General features: G+C 39.9%; 2 protein-coding genes across 2 annotated transcripts in view; one reads left to right on the top strand and one right to left on the bottom strand.

Annotated features, from left to right (window-relative positions):
* On the top strand, positions 1-6,396 carry LOC147204831 (D-amino-acid oxidase-like). Its single transcript, XM_086110661.1, has 11 exons — positions 1-54; positions 1,510-1,705; positions 1,779-1,893; positions 2,570-2,646; positions 2,827-2,892; positions 3,689-3,743; positions 4,681-4,785; positions 4,860-4,936; positions 5,314-5,431; positions 5,882-5,980; positions 6,061-6,396. The coding sequence occupies exons 2-11, from the start codon at positions 1,512-1,514 to the stop codon at positions 6,184-6,186; spliced, it is 1,032 nt and encodes a 343-aa protein (XP_085966787.1). The 5' UTR covers positions 1-54; positions 1,510-1,511; the 3' UTR covers positions 6,187-6,396.
* Positions 6,387-12,079, bottom strand: part of svopa (SV2 related protein a) — an 8,482-nt gene continuing 2,789 nt past the window's right edge. The window contains exons 5-16 of the mRNA XM_086110658.1: positions 11,879-11,950; positions 11,149-11,273; positions 11,003-11,066; positions 10,802-10,927; positions 10,351-10,479; positions 10,171-10,244; positions 9,975-10,051; positions 9,049-9,153; positions 8,769-8,880; positions 8,593-8,674; positions 8,377-8,466; positions 6,387-8,308 (exon numbers count right to left, since the gene is read on the bottom strand). Of these exons, the coding sequence (XP_085966784.1) occupies positions 8,093-8,308; positions 8,377-8,466; positions 8,593-8,674; positions 8,769-8,880; positions 9,049-9,153; positions 9,975-10,051; positions 10,171-10,244; positions 10,351-10,479; positions 10,802-10,927; positions 11,003-11,066; positions 11,149-11,273; positions 11,879-11,950 (1,272 nt within the window). The 3' untranslated portion in view covers positions 6,387-8,092. The remainder of the gene's footprint in view (positions 8,309-8,376; positions 8,467-8,592; positions 8,675-8,768; positions 8,881-9,048; positions 9,154-9,974; positions 10,052-10,170; positions 10,245-10,350; positions 10,480-10,801; positions 10,928-11,002; positions 11,067-11,148; positions 11,274-11,878; positions 11,951-12,079) is intronic.

Below are 12,079 nucleotides of genomic sequence, written 5' to 3'. Positions count from 1 at the left end.
CTTGTTAAGTGTTTTCACTCACTTTGTGATCTTCGATCGGCTTCCTCACTGACGGTATAGTACCTTGTTTGTGCGATTCAATGCCTTTCGCGATCACTTATGGAGTTGTGTATTTGCGTATGCGAAGACGAATGTCGCACTAAGTGAAAAACAACACTTGCAGAAATGCTAAATTTAACCCTTGGGGGGGGGGGGATTTGCAAGTAGGAATCCGAGACAGTTTGTTTATTCTGGTTGCGAACTTCATGAAACTGATTGATTAATATAGTATGTCGGTTTCGTCAGTACTGTATAAGACTAGTTTCATTCAGCGTTGATCTGTAGTTACGGGATATCCAAACTGTTGCAGAGCAAGGGAAATGTGCTCAAATCTATTGTGTTTTACTTCAGGTGCACAGACGTTATCAGGCTTGTTAATTATTGCATAGTCTACACTTAAGCAGTAACAACCATTGCGCGAAATTTGATCGATTTGTTGCTGTGCTGCGCTGCATTACTCGTCTTGTGTTATGAAATTGCACCCATCCGAACTGCTTATCCCCACGAAAGGTCGCAGCCACACTGGACCCTCTCAGACCTGTAGGCGGAGTACACCCTGGTTGCCAGCCAGTAGCAGAGGCTTTATTTTATTCTTTATTCTTATTTTTATTTTATAGTAAGCATAATAAGCAGTTCAGATCATGGATGGATGGATGTTTTAGTCAGTACTGTACAATGAAATCTATCAAGTACAAACAATCCATCCTGTGTCTTTTGACATCATCGATGCATTCATCATCTGAACAGTTTATCCTCACAGGGGTGGTGGGCAAGCTCGAACCTATCCCAGCTGACTTCGGGCAGTAGTGGGGGTACACCCTGAACTGGTTGCTTGCGAATCGCAGTGCACACATAGATAAACAACCATTCACACTCATAATCACACTTAAGGATAATTCGGAGTGTTGCATTAACCTATTGTGCATGTTTTTGGAATGTGGGAGGAACCCCGAATAACCAGAGAAAACCTACACAGGTACAGGGAGAACATGCAAACTCCACGCAGGACGGAGCCCAGAATCGAACTCTGACCTCTGCACTTTGAGGGGGGCATGCTAATCAGTCAACCACCTTTTTGTTTATAAGTTGAATGAGGGCAGCACAGTGTAAAAGCGTCATCCACGCCTGCCTCACTGACATGAAAAGTTCAAATCACAGCTCAGCCTCTCCTGTGTGGCGTTTGAACAGGACAGTATGTTCTTCTCATCCATTACAATAGCATGTCATGGCAAAATATGAATGTGACTCTGGGTGGGTATTTATGTACACTGGATGTGCCCTGTGATTGAGTGGCAGTCCAGTCTAGGGTGTACCCCGCCTCAAGCTCAAAGTCCGCTGGGATAGGCTCCCATGACCAAAATGGGAACACACGCTATTGTGGCTGACTTCAATCTGTACCACTTGAATTGCACTTAGGGATTCCACTTTAACTGTGTAATGGATAAGGTATCTCTTGTTCTCTTATTTCAGATATGCGTGTGGCCGTAATAGGTGCTGGAGTGATCGGTCTCTCCACAGCGCAGAGCATTTATGAGCAGTACCACTCCATTGTCACCCCACTGATCATTGAGGTGTATGCAGACCGCTTCACCCCATTGACCACCAGTGATGGAGCGGCAGGCTTATGGCAGCCTTATTTCAATGACAAGGGCAATGTTCAGGAGAGGTGCGTGTGTAATCTTTTTGACTCTTATTCCTCTTGAAAATGTTGTTTCAATTCTGCATGCTCCTTACTTCAGGGAATGGTGTAAACAGACCTTTGACTACTTGGTTAGCTGTCTCCGTTCACCAGAGTGTGTAAAAATGGGTCTCTTCCTCCAGTCTGGTTACAACATCTGCACAAAGCCAATGCCTGTGAGTAAAGTTTTGTATTTGACATTAGAAAAATAAACCACAATTTGGTGGTAATATTAATTTAAGATAAAAAGATGAATATGGTGATCTACTGGTTAGCACATCGGCCTCACAGTGCATATGATCAGGATTTGATTCCGGCTCCGACCTTCTTGTGTAGAGTTTGCATGTTCTCCCCATGCCTGTGTGGGTTTTCTCCGGGTAATCCGGTTCCCTCCAACATTCCAAAAACATGCATGGCAGGTTGATTTGTGCACTCCAAATTGGCCTTAGGTGTGATTGTGAGCATGAACGGTTGTTTGTCTGTGTGTGTGCCCTGCGATTGGCTGGCAACTGGTTCAGGGTGTCCCCCGCCTACTGCCCGAAGACAGCTGGGATAGGCTCCAGCACCATCATGAGGGTAAGCGGATTCAAAAATGGATGGATGGATGGAAAATGAATGTACTTTTAAGTGTAACATTCTAATGGAATATCTAGTCACAGGCTAGTCTGTTGATGTAACTTTGACAAATAAATGTCAGCAACACTCATGAACCATTAACTGAGATTTTATGGTGACGTTTTAAAACCGCAAGCTGTAGAACAGTTGCCAATCAGTTTATTCATAGGATGGTGCAATAGATAACGATCTGGCCTTAAAGTCAGTCTTTACCCAAGTGTTGTTTTTTCTGCGCAGGAGCCAATGTTTAAAGACATCGCCCTGGGCTTCAGACAACTCACAGAGCGAGAGCTGAAGATGTTTCCTGGCTACAGGTAAAATTCGATAGGAGTTGCTGTATGACTATTTAAAAAAGCCAAAGAGTGCATAAAAGCACCATCATAATTTGTTCCAACTTGTCCCAAAGAGATTGAAAAACATTTGTACTACAGTACTGATTGAGTTAATTTATAACACACCTGTTTCTTGTAAATGCCCAATATCTTTTTTTTTAGTTATGGGTGGTTCAACACTGCGGTCATGCTAGAAGGTAAAACATACCTACCTTGGCTGATGGACTGGTGAGTTATTGCACAAAAGGGCACAAATAAAGTCTCAGTGTTTTCATGAACTTCAGTTCATATCCCAGGCTTAGTGTCTTAAGCCATAAACCACTTTGAGCTGCACACTTTTTTTTAAACATACAATTAAAAAAAAGATGATTGATTTGGTCAGCTACTAAAATCATGAACATCTGCTCATCTCCTTTATTTGCTTTAATCCATTTTGTATTTATATTGCACTTAATTGAACGGTGTTTGTTTGTTTTTTCTTCTTCTTTCTGCCTACATTCTTGCTGCTGGAGGCTGTAAATTTCCCCAGTGTGGGACAAATAAAGGATATCTTATCTTATCTTATCTTATCTTATATCCAATACTGTACTGTATTCCATTTCATTTGAACTTTGATTCACCCTTGTCCCTTTTATGGGCCAGTAGGCCTGAATCATCAAAAAATTGAATAAATATAAACACTTTACAGTAGATAAGGGACTCAAAGAAATCCATTGTCAATTGTCAAGGAGCGACTGCTTTCCACACTTTCATTGATGAAAGATGAGATTAGAAAGCAGTAAAGATGTAAACATTTACATATTCCATGTTTTTTTTCTTTTAAGAATGATTTAGCCCAGCAAGTTGTATACTAGTTAACACTGTAAAAGTAATTTACATACTCCAGACAGTAACCCATACAATACATCTGTACATACCCTACAAAATAGGATATTTGGTCCAAATGCTTTGCGTAACAGGAAAAAAAAAGCATAAAGGTCACCACATGCTCTGGTATGAATAGTACATCTGGTGTCTTCCTCAGGTTGGCAAAACGGGGTGTGAAATTTTATCACAGAAAAATTGGCTCTTTTACAGAGGTAAGCTTTGCACCAGATTCTTCACACTATGGAGAACCTCTGATATAAAGTGAATTATTTCTGATGAATGAATGACTGGACATCTTTTACCTGGAAATAACAAAAGAAAGTGGCACACGTTTCAAAGATGTTGTGTGAAGAGATATACTGGGTGGCTGAATAAGAATGCCTGACAGTATCTACAAAAACATGCCTAAAACATGAATCACCATTCCTAATGAACTATAAACCACTCTGACAGTCAAGTTAGCAAACATTATACCAAAGGATTCTAAAAATAATATTTGCATTACTGGTAATACCAGCCCGACCTGACAGCACTAGGTAGCTCCTTCAGCCAGAGACTGTTACACCCGCGCTGCAAGAAGGAGAGATACCGACGCTCGTTCCTACCGACTGCTGTCAGGCTGCTGAATAAAAATAATAACAATAATACTAATAATAATTAAATGATGTGAAAAACAATTGTAAATAGCACTGCGATTTACCAATTTTGTATTTATATTGCACTTAATTGAACGGTGTTTGGTTTTTTTTCTTTTTTCTTCTTTCTACCCACAATCTTGCTGCTGTAGACTGTAAATTTCCCCAGTGTGGGACAAATAAAGGATATCTGAATCTTAATCTTAATCTATCTTAATATCTTAATACTGTAAATCAGGAGCATTGTCTGCGGATGTCAGGATTTAAGGATGAGGCCAAAAGATTGTCACTTCTTTCCTGCTCAGGCCAAAACTCTTGCAGGTTCCAGGATATGAGTACTTTTTAAAATGTATAAAAACAATACAAAAGTCATATTTTTAATCAATATCTCTAACACAATTTCCTAGCCAATTGCTTGTGTAATTACCAACAAGGAGACAGTAGCTCTAAATTTGGCCATGGTACTGTATTTTTTTTCCTCCTTTTTAAAAGTTTTGTCCTTCCCTATTTTTAGCTGTCTAAAAATGGTGCGGATGTGATAATAAACTGTACTGGGGTGAGATCCGGAGACCTCCAACCTGACCCTGAACTCAAACCAGCTCGGGGACAGATTATAAAGGTGAGGAGACTCACTATCTGGATAATTTGGGTGGAGGGGAAAAATGATTAATTCTTCATATTCCTATTTTCTAGGTAGAAGCCCCATGGTTGAAGCACTGGATTTTGACCCACACTGGAGAGATCTACAGCTCACCATATATCATTCCAGGGTAGCACTTGTGACTTGAGACTGACAAATTCTCAGCAGTCCAAAGCCACTTTCACACTGCATTCTTGTTAACAATAAAGCTGGCATTTATTCGGCTGTCCTCTTATGAGAGGACCCACCGAAGTGGCTTTTTACTGGAAATGTACTTTCAGATGTTTAGACAAGAGACGGCATCAGCTACAATTAACCTTTAACATAGAAGGATGTGGACAGCGAGTCTTTTGTGGTTAAGTTTGACACTCTGGTTGGGGCATGCAATGTTTGATTTCAACCCCACACAAAAAAATCTGTGAAAATGCCAGTGTGATAGAGGCTTTTAGTGACTTAGCACTTTAGTAGCACTTTCATTTTGTTTTTTCAACAAGTTTGTATCTGCAGGAGTCGTCTCGTGGCAGTCGGCGGGGTGTTCCAGTTGGGAAACTGGAATGAAAGCAATGATTCTGCCACCCATGAGCAAATTTGGGAACGGGCTTGCCAGCTCGAGCCTAGTCTAAGGGTAAAGTATTATTACAATTCTTGTCATCTCAGTAACATATACGAGGGGCAGTCAAAAAGTAACGAGCCCTGTTCATTTTACCTGACTCTTTACTGATAGCTCATATTTTTTCTTCCGAAACTTCAACAATGTGTCGTTAAAATACTTGTTTATATATAAACTGCCAAAAAATGTTTGAATGTATCCACTTCCTGTCATCTATTTTCAAAATGAGATCATCATTGGATGTCTGTCAGAAATAAAGAGCTGTGATTGAATTCCTTGTTTTAGAAGGGTTAGCTCCAGTAAACATTTATTAAAAAAAAGATTGGAAAACATTTACGGCGATGCTGGACTAGGCTGCAGCACTGTTTCCTTCTTTTATCATTTTGCACTGGTAATTGGGTAATTTTGGTTTTATTCGTGCCCTTTGATTTGCATTATGTCTGTTGTTGATTTCTCACCACACAGCATGCCAGGATAGTGGATGACTGGACCGGCCTCAGGCCAGCTCGAAGTAAAGTCAGACTGGAGAGAGAGACTATACTGTGTGGTACCACTGCCGTTGAGGTGATTCATCCAAAACATCTGATCGCAATTCCACATGTGAATTGGTCCTCAGTGTCCGAGTTACTGTGCTTGTCCTGTAGGTGATTCACAACTATGGCCATGGAGGTTTCGGAATTACCATTTGCAAAGGCTGTGCAGAGGAAGCAGCCAGGCTTTTTGGTCAGATTTTGGAAGAAAAGGGCAAGGCACCAAAAGCTCACCTGTGAATTTGTTATTAGCATTTGTGACTCAATTGTGATCAAATCATAACCTAATAATGTCATTATCATTATAGTAAGGGGCAATCGTTATTCACTATTAAATAACAAAATAGGACCCATGTTTAAAAAAAAAAATACATCATACATAGAGAGAGAGAGAGAGAGGGAGTTTACAAATCCCTGACATCAACAATGACACGAAATCGTCTCTTTTACAAAGATTATTTACTGCCATGATGTACATTTACCTTTTTGTGTTGACAAAATTCAGTGTACAGTACATTACATATTTATACCTATTTAATACTGTAACAACCAGCAGCATTGCTCATAGAATAAATGTAAAATTAGATCATTCTCCATATCACCTCTTTCCAAAAAAAATAAATAAAACAGATTTGATGAATTATTCACAGAGGTATAAATTAAACCAAATTACATGGCTGTGTTTAGTCTAAAGTAAACATTAAGTAAATATTGTAGATGCAGTTTGATCTTTAGAGTCCAATGAAATAGTCACATTTTAAGTATTTTCATCACAGTATTTTATTATTTTTAATCAGGCTGATTAAGCTTTGTAGAATGTGATGAAACTAAAAAACAATACTGTCCCATACTATCAATCTAATCATGTATTTTCCAGTACAATGCACGTTTTCTTGTTTCTTATTTCAGAAATGTCACAGACTGCCCACACATAATGAACTCATTACTCTGATGAAAGTGTCACCAGATTTCACCTTTGTCATTGTCAAAAATTGATCATGGCATAAACGAATATTCCTACTGGAAATGTCTTGCCTTTTTCAAAAAAAAACCCAACAAAAAAACAAATTGGTGTTCACGTTTACACTTGGGCATCATCATTATGTTGTAAACTGAATTGTTTATTTGGCTATTTTCTTTACTTTTCAGTGAATGAAAAAAAGAGATTATGCACAACTGAATTAAATGTTCACCAGGTAGAGAATATATTTGTATTTTGTAAGGCTTTTTTGAGTTGGACTGTCCGAAGCTACCTTGTATTGTCTAAAACTTAGAGCAGTGGTTCCCAACATTTCTTGGCTTGCGTACACGTGAAACTTGTCATACGTGGTGATGACTCTCCAAAAGTAAAATGTAACACAACTGATCATTAAATGAAAACTATTTTCTCCTTTTCTTAATTTGAACATTTAATTCATAGGGATATTCTTCTTCTTAACTTTAACTAAACATAAAAATAAATATGTTGCCTTAAAAATAGATAATATTAAAAAAATAATAATTAAAATTAAGATTCATATTATTTGCCAGAAAAAAATTGAACTAATTTGAATAATTCCCCTTTAAACAGGCATTGTAACTTAAATAGTAGAAACAAAACCCTAAACAGGAATAATATTCAGACCTGCTAGAGCAGTTTTACTTTCTTTTCGGTTGTCATCTTAGCTTTAATGAGACACTAGAGTTGGCACACAGGCAGTGTGCTTTAGGCACAGCTGTGCCAGATGATCGAGGAAATTGTTAAATGTTTCCACGTGTCGCTTGGAAATGTGTTCACGTACTCCTCGGGGCACCCGTGGTTGGGACTTAGACCATTGCTTGTTCCCCCTCTTTTCATTTGCCCATCGGAAAGCAGGTTTCAGACCTTTTTTTTCTCCATTTCTGAGACTGACAGACCTCACTTGCCTTCACCCTTTCTTCGGCCAGACCTGAATGCCATGCATTCCAGCCATTCTGTTGTAATTTTACAGTGGCAAAAGGGATGGCAATGGTGGATGAAGTCTCTTTAGTGCAGTGACATGACATTTTGTGCGGGCCTTCCTCTCTGAAGTCGCTTTAGTGCGTAGACTGTAGATGGGACTTGCGAAAAGCTACTGCAGCTTTTTTTTGTCCTTTCACGATTCACTGTAATAATCTCAAACATTGCTCAGCCCTGGGAGCCGGAGCTGGAATGAGGGATTGGCCCCGTGTTTTGTGAGGAAGAGGCTCGGCCCATCATCTCCTGGCCCCACTGACGCTGGCTGGATTCCTGCAGGCCTCGTCCCGTTGTCTCAATTGGCAGTGCGCAAGACGCGACAGCGGCAAGCAGGCAGCAACAGCAGTAAACCGAGAGAGCCAAATACACAGACGACTCCAACAACACCTGCAAGAGAAAGCCCAAGGGCCACTTGGTATGTGTCACATTGAAGTGCCAAACTTTGCAGATGCTACCTGTGCAACAAAAGGTGTGATGAGTGCACCAACTCTCGCCATTCCACTGCTTGTTCCCAAGCCTAAAGCTCTGGTTGCAGTTGGATACACCTGTAGAACATCAGAAAACACGGTGAATGTCCTACTACATTTCTCTGTCCTTGACAGCCGTATTGATTTTGTTGACATTGGACGAATCCTATTCATGGCACTGTCAATGTGAAGACTGGAGTTAACCTCTGGTGTATACACATAGGCAGCCTGGAATCCTCCTGCGATGAAAGCTCTGGCAATGAATATCAGCACTGTCATGGATGCTCTGTGACAAAAATGAGAAGCCATACTAGCTTTATGACAAGGAGGCAATTTGCTGAAAAAAAAAACAAAGATCATTCGCAAGTTTCTCCTTTTACCTCCCCACACAACCATAGAGTGGAATGATGCACAGAGAGAAGACAAGGAAACACAAGGCCATGGTCTTCCTTCTACCTAAGCGATCGATCGCCCACAAAGTCACCAACAACCCTGAGGAACATGAAGACGGAACCTCAATAAGTTTATGTAACTGAGTCAAGTTACAAAAACAAAACAGAATATTGATAAGACAACTTTTTAATAGCTTTCACGAAGCGATCTGGTAAAAGAATGATCCAGAAAAATATTTACAATCTTAAAGCTTTTTTGTTTTGTTACCTGGGAATTCCGCTAATGTTGTCCACAACAGGTCTTTGTAGTCATCACTGTTCAAATATTTACACTCCAAGCTGCATCTGAGTTCCATCTTATTACCACTGGACACTAGACAAAAATAAAGAACAACACATTTTTAGCTTAGATCAGTTAATTACACTGGAGTGTCTGTGTTTTTACGCTTAAATATCCTCCCCCACAAAAAACAGCAAAACAACAACAACAACAAATAGATTTGTTCCTTTAGTATTTTCAGATTTGACGTTTCATTTCTAGTTCCACAGGCAACAGTTATTTTTTTATCCACCTGGCACGCACTTTACTGCATAGATGGAGGGCGTGTTTCTGAATTAAGAAATAATGTTGGTGGTCCTCCATTTTTACCGATAGCAGTTTCAAATCTTCAGGGGCAAGATGTTGGTTGTGTCTGTAGGATTTTCTTTGTCCGTTCATCAAATGAGCATTCGTGTGAACATCAGAGGTCACTTCTCCTCTTCCTTTCTGCTTGTCCCGCCACAGTGCATCATCCAAATAGGTCAAATGAATATTTATGTATTCAGTGTGTTATATATAGCTTCATACAGCTGTTCACTTATCTCATGAAATTATTTAATACTTCATTTATTGTAAATAATAATAAAAAAAGATGTTACATATGCATTTAACATTAGGATTTTATGATGAAGTTAATTATTTTAAAAAAATGTTATCCAAATGAGAATTAATTATACCATTACAATAAACTCAACAAATGTCGTGGTTGGTGCTGGTCTAACTACCCTCATTAAAATTATTAAGCCAACAGTATAAGGTTGTGCATTTTACACGAGGAGACCGCATTTGTCTACATAAAGTAGTTGAGTGTAAAACCTAAACAGTTTAAAATCTTTAATTTAAACAAAACAAACAAAAACAAAGCAGTGACTCACTTCCACATGCACCTCCCTCCTGAAAGAGCTCTGTGGTGAGCAACACAAGGCCGTAATATGAGAAGGCATTTGCAAACCTGAGGACAAGAGAGACAACAATCTGAAAGATTATGCTAAATGTGCCCATTAAGTACTACTCATAACAGAATGTGTTTTTTTTTAGATGAGAAAAGCAATAAATGTTTCTTCAACTTACCAAATAAACCACAGAAGAACTGTTGTCCAGCGGAAGTGCGACGAGAACAAGTCACGAATCTTCCCACGATCCTCCTGATGAAAAAACAGAAATCAAGAGTCTGACGACACTTATAAATCAAAAAGCATAAAAATAGCTGAATTATATTTGGACCATTAAGGTCTGCAGAAATGGATTTACTTGTTTAGCTGCAATGAGTTTTCCCAGCGGCATGGGGACACCATTCTCCATGGCAATCCGCTTCAAAGTAGCCAGAGCTTTTTCTTGATTCCCCGTCAACACATCATATCGAGCACTCTCAGGTAGCCACTGCCGCCCAAGTGAAGAGACTCATCAGTTTACTCAGCTTCTCAGTGAACATTCACAATTTTAAGAAGACACATTGAGCCCTATTTTGGGAGACATTCGCAAGTGAGCTCGGCGTCAAAAACTGCCACATCTCGATATTCATTTGATATTCGGGGGCAAGTCTAGTTTACTGTGTTTGGAATTTGGCAGACCGCGCGAAGCCTTGTGAAATGTTCTGGCGGACAGAGAGTATTTTATACTACACCCCCCCCCCCCCCCCAACAATTTTATCAAACTGCGTCTCCTTTAAAGAACATCGAATTATTCCTGACTTTGTACTCACAAAACATAGGATGGCAAATATGAAAAGGGGGATGGTAGAGAGGCCGAGGAGCCAACGCCAGCCCAGAGAAGGCATCACTAGAATAGCAAGAAGGACCTCAAACACTGTGCCCAGTGCCCAGAATATCTGTAAAGCAAAAGCAGTGAACACGGAATAAAACAGCTGCGGCCATCAGGCTAGGCAGATATTGACAGTACAAACCTCAATTAGCAATATACAAGTTGCTCTGGACTTCATGGGAAGGAATTCAGCATACAATGTAACCCTGACGATGAGAAACCAAGCACCGTTAATTTAAAGTCTTGCGCTGTCTGGTTGTTCAAAAGAAGTGGATGAGAGATACACACGACTGCGGCGCTCCACCGATGCCAAAGCCCACCAGAGCGCGGAGGAAGAGGATCCAAGCATAGATCGGTGCAAAAGCACTCATCAGACCATAGAACATCGTCCACAACACACTCATTGTCAGACCCTACATGTCAAAACACAAACTTATGTTACGGTATATCAGCATTTTGGGAAATACTTAAATTCTCACACGTGGAACTGGAATGCCTGAAAGTTGGAATAAATCTTGAACATGATAGGGCAGTAAAAAGAAACCTTTGGCCTCAGCTACCATCAAATGAGCTAGGCATCGATACAAATCAATACGGTTCTAGCGTTGGCATATAATGGAGGAAGAGAAACCTTTAAAACTTCTGGAGCACTGAGACCATATCTGAGAGCTCTGTTGCTTTACAAGAACTGCAGTGAGCTGTTGCACCTGTTGAGGACAATCATAATTTTGCTCACATGACATCCGAAATGAGGCCGTTCTCCTTCACTTGAAAGTCAAAACTTGCATGCACATAATATCCTCCAGAATACATTTTAAAATATACTGTACATGTATTATACAAATTGTAATGTTGGTGCCTTGCTCAGGGGCACTTGGAGAGTTGCCATGAACCAGAAGAGGTAGGATCCCTTTATCAACCAGCTGCAAATCATTTTTGTCTAACAATCTCTAGACTTGAATGCACAAAGTATTTTTCACTGACTATTAGCGATTTACGTGACAGAAAACATACTCACTATCTTTCGTCCGTACTTGTCAGATATGTTTCCCCAAAGGGAGGAGCTGATCATCATTCCAATAAACACCGCCTGTGTTAATTGACAAGACATGTCAGAGAATGTGGGAACGTCACTCTAATATATTTATTTTACAATAAAACAAAACCTCCAAACTCCTGCACTGTTACACATACACGAAGTGGATCCAGAGCAATAAAC

The sequence above is a fragment of the Hippocampus guttulatus genome, chromosome 5 (genome assembly GCF_054856545.1).
Source record: "Hippocampus guttulatus isolate MCC_2025c chromosome 5, RoL_Hgut_1.0, whole genome shotgun sequence".
Classification (NCBI taxonomy): Eukaryota; Metazoa; Chordata; class Actinopteri; order Syngnathiformes; family Syngnathidae; genus Hippocampus; species Hippocampus guttulatus.
This window is presented reverse-complemented; position numbering and strand designations above follow the sequence as displayed.

Excerpts from the sequence above, each read along its gene's own strand:
- LOC147204831 (XM_086110661.1), top strand. The coding sequence starts at position 1,512 with ATGCGTGTGGCCGTAATAGGTGCTGGAGTGATCGGTCTCTCCACAGCG. Across the intron at positions 4,786-4,859 it reads CTCGGGGACAGATTATAAAG|GTAGAAGCCCCATGGTTGAA; the intron begins GTGAGGAGACTC and ends CCTATTTTCTAG. Across the intron at positions 4,937-5,313 it reads TCACCATATATCATTCCAGG|GAGTCGTCTCGTGGCAGTCG; the intron begins GTAGCACTTGTG and ends TTGTATCTGCAG.